Source organism: Grampus griseus (genome assembly GCF_964374135.1).
Source record: "Grampus griseus genome assembly, chromosome: 2".
NCBI lineage: Eukaryota > Metazoa > Chordata > Mammalia > Artiodactyla > Delphinidae > Grampus > Grampus griseus.
Genome location: NC_139018.1, coordinates 83,480,893 through 83,495,806, shown reverse-complemented (window position 1 = coordinate 83,495,806; position 14,914 = coordinate 83,480,893). Strand labels below are relative to the sequence as shown.

Sequence of the window (14,914 nt, the reverse complement as noted above, 5' to 3'; positions counted from 1 at the left end):
AAGGGCCAATTGAAGTTTTTTTTTTTTTCAAATAATTTTGAATAGACTTTTTCAAAATTTAAATTCTGATTAAAATTCTTAATTGCTCAACCTGTGTGTCTAAATGCACAAGAGTGCTTAGTGGCTACCTATTGGGAAGATGGTGGGTAATTATTAATGTTTTAAAAAGTTTTTAAAGCAAATGATAAAGTATAGTAATAATCATTGTTTTATTACTTGTACCATTATCGTTGGCCAGATAGCATTTTTAAAACTTTTCCCATAATGATACAAATAATCTCTTGATGGTTTCAAGCTGTTTAGATTATTGAATTGAAAACATTAGGAAGCCATCATCACTTTGAGATTTTTCATTTTTCTTAATGAAACGATGTCAAGATCATTGATTCCTTTTTTGATTTTTTTTGACCCTTTGGGTTTTTAGTTCACTCTGGGGCTTTATTAAGATGTATCATGTTTGTGTGCTGCTGCAAGATTCCTGTAAGGTGTTTGGAATGTCTTATGATAGGCTTGATGGATTCTAGGAGCAGGACTCCATCTGGAGAAGAGACGTCCTTGGTCTGAGACCTGTCACGTGCAATTCAAATGGAGGCTGGACATTCTAGGAGGGAGCAGATCTTGCAATGGCCCCCGCCCCCCCTGCCAGGGAGACAAGGCTTTAGTGAAGTCACTGAATCCAGACAACAGTGAGAGGGAGAGAGACAAGTTGTGTGTGTGCCACAGGCCTGAGGACGGAGCTCTGAAGTTGTCACAACTACTCAAACACGAGAGTCCCAGGCACCCATCATGACCCCATGGGACAGTCTGCTGTGAGTTTGCCAGCACCACCCAAGGGACCTCCACAGGGTAAACCTAGGAGTTTCTTCCTTGTCAGACCCCAGTGTTCCATGTGGAACCTGCAGGCCAGTCAGTCCTACCTTACCTCTTCTTCCTGATTGCTTCCAAGTCCTTCTAGGGACCTGTCCTCTTCTATCTTCTCTATATACAGCTCCAGGTTTCGTTTCCTCTGGCCCAGCCTCTCACTGTTTCTCTCTCTGTCAGACCTTTCCTTGGAAACTTTTGCAACTAATAATAACAGTGACATATCTACTTACGTAGCATGTATTAGGCACAAGAAGCTGTTCTAAGTGCTGTGCTTATATTACTTGTATGGGCTCATTAAATCCTCACAATGCCCCTGGGACATAGGCATTGTTATTATGTCCACTTTACAGATGGTGAAACTGAGGCACAGAGAAGTTAATTCACCCATGATCACAGAGCTAGTAAGTGGTGGAGCTGGGACTTGAATCTGGGAGTAAGGCTTCAGGGTCTGTGCTCTTAGTCATTAAAATATCCTGCATCTCCCTAGGGTAAAAATTTCCCCACACACTAAACCTTTCTCAGAATGGTCTTTCAACTGCATTATCTTTGATTTGCACATGAAAGTGCAACAAAGTACTAATATGTGCTTGGCTAGCCACTTGAAACCTTTCCACAACCAGGGTCTGTAGCCTGCCACAGAAAAACAACCCCCATGTACTATGAGCTCATAACTGAACATTAAAAACCATGTGAGGAAAACCATAAAAGGAGGGCCAGGAGAACCAACAAATGGCAAAATTAACACATCTAGAACTAGAAACAATAGAATAATCTAAAAGAAAGTACAAGCATTTAAAAAACATGATTACAGGGGCTTCCCTGGTGGGACAGTGGTTAAGAATCCGCCTGCCAATGCAGGGGACACCAGTTCTAGCCCTGGTCCAGGAACATCCCACATGCCGTGGAGCAGCTAAGCCCATGTGCCACAACTACTGAGCCTGCGATCTAGAGCCCATGAGCCACAGCTACTGAAGCCCGGGCACCCTAGAGCCCGTGCTCTGCAGCAAGAGAAGCCACCACAGTGAGAAGCCTGCGCACCGCAACGAAGAGTAGCCCCCGCTCACCACCAACTAGAGAAAGCCGTGTGCAGCAACAAAGAGCCAACACAGCCAAAAAAACAAACGTGATTACAGATTAAAGAAGGAAAAGAGCCAGAGTAAAATAACTAGACACTAGGAATAAAGAGTAAGCAGTTTGAAGTGGACCCAAATACAAATTTCAAAAAGTTTACTACCCAAGAAGCTAAAAGAAAGAAAGAAAGAATGATGGTTTGATTGCTTCCAGATGAATTGAGAATTGATAAAATGGAAGGAAGACATGAGAAATAGCATTCAGTTTGCAGAAGACAATAAATTGATGGAAAATGGAAAATATGAATGAGAGGTTAAGAGACTAGAATGAGGTCTAACGTAAATCTAATAAGAATTCCAGAAGAAGATAATAAGGAGAAAGGATAGGGCAAGATTCAGAGGCAATGGATGAAAATTTTCTGGAAATAAGGAAAATATGAATCGTAGGATTGAGGAAGTATGCAAAATTCCAAAATTTTAGTGAGACAGCAGAACTTTTAGCATATGGGGAAACCACCTCTCTCATATGACTTTTGTGGAGGGTCATTTTGCAATATATATAAAAAATGTGTAAGCTCTTTGACCCGGAACTTCTGCTTCTAGAAATTTATCTTCAGTAAATAATCAGTTCACTTCCTCCGAACTTAAATATATAAGGATGTTGATCTCAACATTGTATAATAGAGATGTATTGAAAACAGCTTTAAAAAAAAATCATCAATGTGCAATAGACAAAATACATTAGGGTATAACCAGAGAAGCACTATTGCTTTTATGAAGCTGCTAAAATGATGATATAGATCTATTTTTATTTATTGTATAGAAAGGTGGTTGTTACGGAAAAAGATCTAAAAAAGCAGTGTGAGTAGTTGGTCCCACTGGCATAATCAAAAAGTCCGTATATATAAAAAGAAGTTTGGAAGGATAAATACTTAAAGTTTACAGTTAGTTATCACTGGGTGGGTAATTTTTACTTTCTTTTTTGTCCTTTTATGCATTGTCTGATATCAGATTATACTGTGTAAAGAGAAACCTTGATTTGTATTTTAGATGAGGAGTAATGATAGAGTAATAGCAGTCCCAGGGAGAGTAGGTTTGTATTACCAGCGCCATCATGCTCTACTTCTTATTCCCCTTTGGTTGTGTGTGCTGTGAGTGTGTACTAATTGTGTTGCTGTGCCCACAGCCCTGGCACTGAATGTTGTCATGGAATCCAGCATTAGAAAATATAATGGGAATATGTAGGGAGGAAGAATGGGTAGAGAACTTGAATCATTTCTAAAGGGGGTTGGGTAATTTAGACCATGATGTCTAAACTAAAAAGTATCTCAAGGTTGAATACTGTGTTATTTAAAATATATGCTGAGTTATCCTTGATGTACCTTGTAAAGCTAAGAAGAATCTAAAGTGCTCATGAGATTAAATGATCAAGTCTGTAATTATTTTGTTTTGTTGTGTGTATACACACACACACATGTGTACACACACACACTTTTCTTTTTAATGTGTGGCCAATCAGATCTTGAGTGTGGGTGCTCCTCTCCTGATACTTTTTTCTAATTTGGGTTCTTAGAGCCAAATGAGTCAGTTTTTAAGTGAAGACGAGAGGTGGTTTAAAGAAGGGAAAGAACATAGAGGCTTCTTTAGCTTCAGGTTCTTAGGAAAAGGGATTAGGCTTCAGATGCCTCGTAGAGTTTTATAAGTAAGTGGAGATACAATGTGATTATAGCCATCTCGGGTTTTTCAGTAATAACTCATTGAAAACAAGTTTCCTCATTCGCAAGCATGGACATACTAATAAAATGTATGATTTAAGAAAAAAAACAATAAAAAAGTGTGCCTGACATAATTGGGAGGGAGAGAGAAAGATAAGAGAGTTAGAGTATGAGGGTAATGATGGACATTAGTTTCAAAGAAATCTGCTGTATGCATGAGAGACCTTGGCACACAGCCTGTCCTCTCCTTTGCAATGAATTTTCCTGTTTGTTATACAAAATGTTTTATTCAGTGTAACCTACCAAGCGACAAAGATTAACAGTGATAGAGAAATAGAAAATCCTGTGGGTCTTGTTTTATAAAGCAGAAGGATGGTCTTTATAGGAAGTCCCCTAGTGGACTGGAGACAGCCCCGATATTAACAACTGAAGATACTATGACACTCTCCTCACGGCAGGTTTCTTTTTTTAAAAAAAATTTATTTATTTATTTATTTATGTATGGCTGTGTTGGGTCTTCGTTGCTGTGCGCGGGCTTTCTCTAGTTGTGGTGAACGGGGGCTACTCTTTGTTGCGGTGCGCGGGCTTCTCATCGTCGTGGCTTCTCTTGTTGCGGAGCACGGGCTCTAGGCGCTCAGGCTTCAGTAGTTGTGGCATGTGGGCTCAGTAGTTGTGGCTTGTGGGCTCTAGAGTGCAGGCTCAGTAGTTGTGGTGCACGGGCTTAGCTGCTCCACGGCATGTGGGATCTTCCCGGGCCAGGGCTTGAACCCGTGTCCCTTGCATTGGCAGGCAGATTCTTAACCACTGCACCACCAGGGAAGCCCTATGGCAGATTTCTTTAAGTGGACAATTTCATTATTAGATGGTTACCAGATTTTCAGTCCTATCTGTAAAACTTAAGTGAGGAAAGATGCTTCAGCCAGATCCTAATCTGTATTTCAGTGGGAAAGGCCAGGAAAAAAAAATCCCCATATAGATGGAGCTTCAAATATATCATTATTGCTGTCTGTAACCTTGGTGACAGGAAAGCTTGAGGGGGCCTGAGGTGGTAATATTAGTATAAACAGCTTTTCTATTGAACAAACGTGTGTATATATTCACACTGTGAATTTCATCTCACTGAGTCAGCATATTTATGTAAGGAAAGTTTGGTAGAGAATTTCCTGGAGGCAGCTGGCCTACTTACCTAAATGCAGTGCCCATTTTTTTTCTGGCAGATAAGAAGTAGCTGTAGACTACTGTGTCTGCAAAGAGACTCTTGACAGTAAGTTATGTCAGCATCTGAGGCAGCGAGGCAGCTCCTGGTAGTGGCTTCGGCTGCAGCCCTGAGCCCTGTGCTCCCCTCCCCTGGCACCATGCTGTCCTTCTGCATGAGGCTGAGCTGTTGCCTCAGTCATTAGAGGGTATTCTGTGTGCCTGTGCCCAGGGAGAGCAGTGTCCTTGGGTCATGACTGACTGGCCATGTGGACCTGGATCTTTCACCAGGTAAAATCTCCCCTGGTAACGTAGGCTGCCCAGCATACCTGACGACTTGGGCCCTGTGAGACTCTGGAGATGAAAGGCTACAGTCTCTGTCTAGATGTGGCATTTCTGTAACTTCAGTCTGGGAGCCAACTCTATCTTAAGTGCTTGTTACAAATGCAGGTTCCCAGTTCTATACCTATAACTATGATTCAGGATGTCTGGTATAGTACTTCTGATGCATAGTGAGGTTTGGGAACTATTGACTCAGAATAGCCTCTCATGACATTCCTACTACGAAACGGGTTATCTTGCTGCAGGGACTTTTGATTACTGTTTGTCCTCTTTCAAATTCATTCATCTAAATAGTTACTGAATGCTTGTTCTGTGCCAGATACTGAACTAGGCAGTGGAGTTATAATAGTGAACAAGATTGACATTTTTTTTATCCTCATGAACTGAAGGGAAAATGAGTAAACAAATTAATAATTATGACAAGAGCTAAGAAGGCCACAAGAGGATATTATAAGAGAGTATGCTGGAGGGAGGAGCAGTGAGTATTTAAAATAAAAATATGGTTTGCGGAGGCCTCTTTGAGGAGGCAGCAATTATACTAAGACCTGGATTAAAAGGAATCAGACACACGAGGACCATGCTAGGCAGTATAAAAAATTTGTGCACAGGCGTGGAGACCGGATCAGCCTCGTTGTGTTTCAAGAACAGAAAAAAAGGGCAGCGTAGCCAGTGCCCTTCAAGCCAGGGGCAGCGTGGCGTGAGATTAGGCAGGTAGGCCCTGGATTGTGTAGGCTCTGGAGGACAATGGGTGGGCAGAGCAGACCGAGAAGGGGTGGAGAATCAGATGTTCAGTGGGACAGGAGTCCGGAGTTGAGAGGAGAGGCCTGGTCTGGGCCATGAATGTGGGAGTCACCAGCATTTCAGTGGAGAACCACCTGAATGGGTGATTTAACCTAGGGAGAAGCTGGAGAGAGAGGATGGGGAAGGACCTGGTGAAGAAGACTTGGGGCAGCCAGGGCCTGGGAGAGGTGGGAGGAACACCAGGAGGCTGTAGGCCTGTGGAAGCCACAGGAGGAAGATGCTCAGAGACGGACAGGCAAGTGTGTTATTGACACTAAAGGTCTAGAACAGTGCAGGCCTGTCCAGTGGCCGCCAGCTTCATGTGGCTATGGAGCCCTTGAAATGTGACGAATGTGAACTGAAAATGTGTTGTAAGTGTAAAATAAAACATACACCATGCACACCTAAAAAGAATACACTGTTATATATTAATTATATTTCAATTTAAAAAGCGCACACCAGGGGCTTCCCTGGTGGTGCAGTGGTTGAGAATCTGCCTGCCAATGCAGGGCACATGGGTTCGATCCCTGGTCCAGGAAGATCCCACATACCGCGGAGCAACGAAGCCCGTGCGCCACAACTACTGAGCCTGCACTCTAGAGCCTGTGGTCCGCAACAAGAGAAGCCACTGCAATGAGAAGCCCGTGCACCACAACGAAGAGTAGCCCCCACTCACTGCAACTGGAGAAAGTCCGAGCGCAGCAATGAAGACCCAACGTAGCCAAAAATAAATAAATAAATAACAACAACAACAAAAAAAACGCACGCCACATTTCAAAGATGTAGCACAAAAATAAGAATGAATATATTACTTTAATACTTTTTAAAGTAATGATGACTTTGAAATGATAATGTTTGGTATAGATTGGGTTCAATAATATACGCTATTAAAATTTCACCTGCTTCTTTTTACTTTTTAAAAATATCACTACTAGGAAATTTTAAGCCACATGTGTGGCTTTCGTCCTGTTTCTGTTACAGAGTTTGGTAAGGCGAGGTCATTTGCAAACTTGGTTAGAGTAGACTGGCTGAGGTTAAGTAATCCCTAGCTGACTGTTTATACTCAGGTGAGACAGAATCATCATCATAATACGATTATGCCTAAAATTAAATAAAACTCATGGCTAAAAAATTCTTCTAGACTTTTTGATACTTATGAAAGTGATTTAATAATTTCACATAAATTGACAATATCCTATGCCTTTAAAGTTCTTTGAAATGATCTCTTAACTATGGTTTTTCAATCTTTTTTTTAACCTGTATTTTCTTTCTTTCTTTTTTGTCTTCTTTCTTTTTATTTAAACATTTTTTTTGTTTGTTTTTATTTTTGCCTATCTGGCCAGGAAACTTCATGGTGTTATGGTCGACTTGCCGCACAACCGTGTTCAAATCTGTCACCAACAGGTTCATTAAAAACCTGGCCTGCTCGGGGATTTGTGCCAGCCTGGTCTGCGTGCCCTTCGACATCATCCTCAGTACCAGTCCTCACTGTTGCTGGTGGATCTACACCATGCTCTTCTGCAAGGTCGTTAAGTTTTTGCACAAAGTCTTCTGCTCTGTGACTATCCTCAGCTTCCCTGCCATTGCCTTGGACAGGTAAGATCAGGTAGCCAGGGGTGCAACTTTTTTTTTTTTTTTTTTAAGTGTATTGAAAAATTAGCATCACGAAACAAATAGTGAATAGTCAGTGTTCCAAATACTGCTTTTTAGTCTGCTTGTTGTCAACAGAAAGAAAATCGATTGCTGAAACAGATGCCTCACAGAAGACAGCATTGGGGAGGTTACATCATGACGATGCTGGGGCAGAGGTGGATCATGATGTAGTTTCAGCTTGGTTGGAATTAGTGGTATTTGCATTGCAATTTGCAGTAGATTGCTCATCAGATTGCTAACTCTGCAATTAGGGCCTTTTGATGCAGGATGAAAACATTTCTGGAAGAACAAGAGAACAATTCAGTGGCCATTTAACAAATGATTAGACAGTCCTGTTGGACCTGGCCAGATAGCACCAGAATTCCTTTGGAGCATCTACTTCCAAGGTTTTATATTGTGATGGTGTTTGTTTTCTCTTCCCATCCTTCCCGTTGCGGAGCACAGGCTCCGGACGCGCAGGCCCAGCGGCCATGGCTCAGGGGCCCAGCCGCTCCACGGCGTGCGGGATCCTCCCGGACCGGGGCACGAACCCGTGTCCCCTGCATCGGCAGGCGGACTCTCAACCACTGCGCCACCAGGGAAGCCCCTCCTAATGCTTTTTGTGTTGATCCATTCTGTGTTCACGGCAGGTGTGTCTTTCTGGAGGCCCCTTATTACCTGCTTGGTGAGGTCTTATGTCTGCAGTCCACATGGTGGGCTTTTCTTTCCTGAAGGTTTTTTTTTTAATAGTTTTATTGAGATATAATTTACATATCATAAAATTCATTTAAAATGTACAAGTCAGTGAATTTTAGTATATGTACAGTTGTGCAGCCATGACCACAATTGAACTTTAGAACATTTCTGTCACCCTAAAAAGAAACCTTGTGTTCATTTACAGTTATTCCCCATTCCCACCCCCAGACCGAGGCCACCACTAATCTACTTTCTGTCTCTGTATGGGGGGACATTTCATATAAGTGGAATCATACAATATGTGTTCTTTTGTGCCTGGCTTCTTTTGCTCAGCATAATGTTTTCAAGGTTCATCCATGTTATAGCAGGTATCAGTACTTCTTTTTTTCTCTTTCCAGCTTTATTGAGTTATAGTTGACATACAGCACTGTACAAGTTTAAGGTATATGGCATAATGACTTCTCTTACACATATTGTGAAATGATTCACTGTAAATTTAGTTAACATCCGTCATCTCATATAGATACCAAAAAATGTTTATTTTCCTTGTAATGAGAACTCATGATCTACTCTCTTAACTTACTTCATTCCTTTTTATTGCCGAATAATATTCCCATTGTATGCATATACCGCATTTTGTTTATCCATTTACTAGTTGATGGACATGTGGGTTGTTTCCACTTTTTGGCTATTATAAATCATGCTGCTGTGAATCCTGAAGGTTTTTTAAGAACAGGATTCAACAAGAGTGGGAACACATTATTCTGGACAGGTTGCTATACTACCTGGAAGCAATGCAATAATCCCTGTGGGTTATTTTGAGCCTTTGGTTTTAGGCAAGAAAATATGCAAATAATAAGAAATCCTTATTTTCTTTCCAGCAGAAAATCTACTGTATTTTTGCCATCATTTTTTTCAGTGTGTCTTTTATTCTTATTTTTTTTAATTGAAGTATAGTTGATTTACAATGTTTCAGGTATACAGCAAAGTGATTCAGTTATATATATATATATATATGTGTGTGTGTGTGTGTGTGTGTGTGTGTGTGTGTGTGTATTCTTTTTTAGATTCTTTTCCATTATAGATTATTATAAGATATTGAATATAGTTCCCTGTGCTACACAGTAGGTCCTTGTTGTTTATCTATTTTATCTATTTTATATATTGTATTAATCCAAAATTCCTAATTTTTTAAAAAAGATAAGTTCTTTTAGTAGAAAAGCAAGTTTGGTAAATTCCTATTTCATTATTCAGAGATGCAGATTACTGGAAAGTATAGGTTTGTTGTGCACGAAGACAAAGGGAAAACAGTTCTTTCTCTCACTTCTTGCCCAGATATTTGTTTCGTGGCACCAAGTCAGCAAGTGAATTGGGAGGCCACCTACACTTCCTGCATCATCCTCTAGAGACGCACATACTAACAAAATGGTGTATAGTGAGCCTGTGTGCTTGTGCTACGGTCTATTTCCCAACCTAGAATGGAATCAAAAATGACGGGAAGCCTGGGTTTGTCACCTGTCACTTAGCAAATGGGAATCAGAGACAGTGGACATGTATTCATGCGTGGGCGTGGGGCCACCACACTGGATTTACTGAGCGGTGGTTAGAAAAGCTTCTCCGTGTTCAGAGAAAAACAACTGAGAGCGTGCATAACTTATACATTTCTTTCTCTTTTTTTTTCCCTTCCCAGAAAGTGATCTAGAACACATTTTACTGCACTCCATCCATCTCTGGTCATCCGTGGTTGTGTTGTGTTTGCATCGTCTCTCCCACAGCTTGTCCCCTGCCAGACTCCACCACAGGGCTGCTTGCTCTTGACATTTTCCCAGGTGCTCCCTTTCCCCACCTCCTTTGTGTGTCCCTCCAGTAGAGCCATCATCTGCTCGGTTATAATTGTTTGTTTACATGCCGCCTTTCCCCATTTAGTTAAGAAACATTCCCGTGCGTTCTTCCATCTTTGCACTCTAGTGCCTGGCACAATACCTAGCAGATAGGTAGTGCTCAGAAATCCTTGTGACAGAAGGCACGCCTGCTCAGCTGGCCCCATGAGGGAATGCATGTTAATAGGGTTGGAAGGTCGACTCCAGCATTAGCTGACTGCACAGACGTGGGCCGAGCTAAGGTGAAGAAACTCGCCATATCTCTGAGGGCTGCTGGCTGCCCTTTCATGACAGATGTGGTTCTAGAGTCTAACACATTACTCCGTTTCCCCCAGTCATAGGTGATATTGAAACAAGGTGATATTGAAACAAGGTGCTTTTGGAATTCTGATTAGGTGGTTATAGAATAATCAAGTCAAGCTTGAAGGAAAAAAGTCTTCCCTGATTTTAACAAAAATCTAATCATGCAGGCATTTTAAGTCTATTAATCGCTCTTAGGGGTACTGAGCGATTATCATGGGAACAATGGCGATGGAGCAGGCATGATTGTTTTCAGTCAGGTTGATCTTGTGGAAGGATTTTGTCAGAGTCCCTCCCTCACACTGGCTTCTTCTGCCCCAGGTGGCTGTAAATGCTAGTGATATCCGTGCATATCCACTGTGGCACGAGTCTCCTTTGGATTTGTGTGCAGACACATTTCCTTTCTCTTAGTGGCTTTGAAAATTGCCCTCAAGCTCCTCTAGCCCAGGTAAAAAATTTTTTTACAAATTACCCTTCACCCTTAAATTGAAAAAGAGGTGTCTTTCCAGCAGAGGGAGATATCCTTTATATTGAGGGCACTCTTTTGGATTTAGTCCTGGTGGCAATAATTATAAAGCTAACTGTGAATTGTACAGCAAAATCCTCAAAACTTAAGGTCTAGCTTCCTAATTCCCCCAGTGGTTTCCTCTGTCTTAGGCAGAATAGAAGAAATGGACCCTTTCTTTCCTCTCTCCTACTTTTAGTAATATAGATTCCCCTAATTAAAGCGTATCTTCTGTGAAACGAATTTTGCTTGTGCGTTTGGCAGGTACTACTCAGTCCTCTATCCTCTGGAGAGAAAAATATCTGATGCAAAGTCCCGAGAACTAGTGATATACATCTGGGCCCATGCCGTGGTGGCCAGCGTCCCTGTGTTTGCGGTGACCAACGTGGCTGACATCTATGCCATGTCCACCTGCACGGAAGTCTGGAGCAACTCGTTGGGCCACCTGGTGTACGTTCTGGTCTACAACATCACCACGGTCATCGTGCCTGTGGCCGTGGTATTCCTCTTCTTGATACTGATCCGCCGGGCCCTGAGTGCCAGCCAGAAGAAGAAAGTCATCATAGCAGCGCTGCGGACCCCGCAGAACACCATCTCTATCCCCTATGCCTCCCAGCGGGAGGCCGAGCTGCACGCCACCCTGCTGTCCATGGTGATGGTCTTCATCTTATGCAGCGTGCCCTATGCCACACTGGTCGTCTACCAGACTGTGCTCAATGTTCCCAACACTTCTGTCTTCTTGTTGCTCACGGCCATTTGGCTGCCCAAAGTCTCTCTGCTGGCGAACCCTGTGCTCTTTCTTACTGTGAACAAATCTATCCGCAAGTGCTTGGTAGGGACCTTGGTACAACTGCACCACCGCTACAGTCGCCGGAATGTGGTGGGCACAGGGAGCGGGGTGGCCGATGCCAGCCTGGAGCCCAGCATGCGCTCGGGCAGCCAGCTCCTGGAGATGTTCCACATTGGGCAGCAGCAGATCTTTAAGCCCACAGATGATGAGGAAGAGAGTGAAGCCAAGTATGCCGGCTCAGCTGACCTCCAGGCCAGGGAGCTACTTCCCACCTGCCTGGAGGCAGAGCAGGGGCCGCGGTTTGCTACCCCTGCACCACCCCCGGGCACCGTGGACTCTATATCCCAGGTGGCACCAGCAGTCCCTGTGGAACCTGAGACATTCCCTGACAGGTACTCCCTGCAATTCGGCTTTGGGCCATTTGAGTTGCCTCCACAGTGGCTCTCGGAGACCCGAAATAGCAAGAAGAGGCTGCTTCCCCCCTTGGGCAACACCCCGGAAGAGCTGATCCAGACAAAGATGCCCAAGGTAGGCAGGGTGGAACGGAAGATGAGCAGAAACAATAAAGTGAGCATCTTCCCAAAGGTGGATTCCTAGCAAGTCTTGTAAATCCCTGGAAGCAACAGACCTTCCACATTCCTGCCCTCCCTTCACTGGGCCTATGATTTGTCTGATCTCCTTGCAACCCAGTATGGGTTGATTCCTCCTCTATGGGCCGGATGCTTTTGAATGAGAGGGAAATCTATATAAAATCGGATGTCCTCTTTATTGAGGGCGTATATATATATTTATACATATATATATATTTATCTCAGTGATCCTCAGTAAAGTCCACATTTCTCTCTGTGGAGACGAAAGCTGGGTAGCGGGAAACAGGTCTTGGGTGGGTTCTCTGTGTGCATTTTCTGGGGATATCTCAGTTCCGGGCCCTGCAAAGAATACACGGAGAGAAGAATGTCTGTGAGTTCAAAGGAAGCAGGGGCACTCTAAGAGAAGCCCAAGATAATTATGGAGCCGTGCGGCCACAAGAAAATGCCTATTTGATCGATTTTAAAATGACAAATATTCAAAATGGTTTATATTGATCTGTATCTTTAGGGAAGATAGAACCTTGGCATTTGATACCTTTTTTCTGGACAGCCTGATCACATGACTCACAGTTTCTCCCGATGCCCTTCATCTCCTTTGCTGGGATGTAGGTGAGGGATGAATGAATATTGCAGCCCCATCTGACAGACATGGCAATAGATGTGCCCAGGGATTAGGAAGATATTCTGTCCTTGATTATCCTGACCATCTCCGGGCATCACTAAGGCCTCAGAAAGAGAAGTCCGCAGTGTTGATTGGAAAACACTGCAAGCTTTAATCATGTCTTTCCCCCTTAAGCTGTGTTTTTTTCAACAAATGAGAGAGAAGCTTAGAAGTGGAGAAGAAAGACTGAGAAATATCCACACTCTGTAGAGTTTTCTCTTCCCACATGGTCTCATGTGAAAGATTTTATGCAGCAATCAGCAGGGGTAAAGTGTATTGAAAAAGGTTTGTGCCAACTTCTGGAATTAAAGGTCATTTAAAAAGGCAAAGTTAGGGTAAACGGGGTCCTCTGGAAACGTCAAGCTAAAAATACTTGATTAGGAGAAGTGAGTCTGCCCAAAAGAGTGGGAAAAGTTGGTTCCCTTCCAAGGAGGACTGCAGACCCCATGCATCGCCAGTCTCATTTTCAGTCTGTTTGTACGACTGTGGTTCTCCCTTCATTTTGGGCACGAAGGAGGAACAGAACATGGAGAAGGAATTCATCACTGTACAATGCCAAGGCAATACCTAGCCCAGGTGAGCTCTCCACTTACTCCTTCCCAGTGAAGTTGTAGCAGGAGCCAGACAGGACAGAAGAGGGAGGACAGTGTCCTCAATTGATCAGCCGCCTGGGGGCTCTCACAGCAATTCGAGTCTACGTTGGGGTGGGCTTCACCAGGTTGAATTCAAACCACAAAGGAAACTTCACTCTTAAGGAGAGCAAATCAAGCGCCAGGTCTGCTCTTCTCTGGAGGGCGTTTTGTTCTTGTTCATAGTATGGAAGGGAGCCAATCCAGTGCCTTGAGCAAGCCTCAGGGGAGGGGGCATCCTCAGCGGCAAAGAACACATCCCAACGGAAGGGGTCCTCACGGATCTTCTCCTTGAACCACACAGGCCCTTGTCCCTCGTAGGAAGGTCAGACTATGTGTAGGGAGTTTCCTTTTCCTGTCCTTTCCTGGGTGTGCTGTCTTGTGATTCCCGAATGTGAACCCAAAGACCCTTGTCCAGAGGAGGGAGTGCCTTCCTCTTTGTGTTCGTTTCTTTGAAGCATTGTGTGCTCACAGCGGAAACAGGGGCCCACCACCCCCTCTCCCGGGGCCCCTGTGTGCGCTCTGGAGCTCCTTGCCCTCATGCTTCCCGTTGTGGCCCTTCAAGCGTATCTTTCAAACCGTCACAGTTGTTACAGCGTTCATCAAGGGGAAACATAACCTGTCAGAAACTTGTGTCCACTTTAGAAGAATCGGTCAAATGTAGCCATGTTGGTGTCATTCTGATAACATATATGTACAACTTAATAAATTCTGGTGAGCCAGAATTTGATAGATGTTACTTATGTATGTTTGAAGCAGTTGGTTGACTTCTAACAGGTCATGGCCAGGTGTATTTCTATACTCTTTGAAGAATTATGTTTTAATAAAAAATTGAAAAGCAGTTTCTGAACTCAAAAACGGTTGTCTGAGTGATTTTTTTGTTTGTTTGTTTTCTTTTTTCCCCCCTCTCAAGTGGTATACTATCTGAACCTCTCTCCTCCTGTGTGATCTCAAAACAAAGGTGTTTATTTTCCTCCCAACATGCAGATGCAGCATTCTAATAGCATTTTCTTATGTTGTGGCAACTTGAAAAATGAATTCCCAAAGAAGAAACTGCAATGTTTGAATAAATGTCCCAAACCTGGGTTCCAAATGGAATCGGTGGATGGTCTGCTCAAACCTGTAGGTGGAGCTACACGGGGAAGAGTGTAGTGCAGCCGTCATTACCCCTTATGGTTGGGGCCATGGCCTTGAGGTCAGATGGCCCATGTTTGAGTTCTGACTCTACCACTGACCCACCTTGTGACCTTGAGCATGTGAGGTAAT

The 14,914-nt window shown here is 43.3% G+C and overlaps 1 protein-coding gene across 1 annotated transcript in view; it reads left to right on the top strand.

Annotated features, from left to right (window-relative positions):
• Positions 1 to 12,365, top strand: part of GPR176 (G protein-coupled receptor 176) — a gene marked incomplete at both ends in the record, with an annotated part of 88,987 nt that extends 76,622 nt beyond the window's left edge. Inside the window, 2 exons of the mRNA XM_082649631.1 lie at positions 7,309 to 7,561; positions 11,243 to 12,365. Coding sequence (XP_082505757.1) covers positions 7,309 to 7,561; positions 11,243 to 12,365 — 1,376 coding nt within the window. The remainder of the gene's footprint in view (positions 1 to 7,308; positions 7,562 to 11,242) is intronic.
• Between the last annotated feature and the right edge of the window lie 2,549 nt (positions 12,366 to 14,914).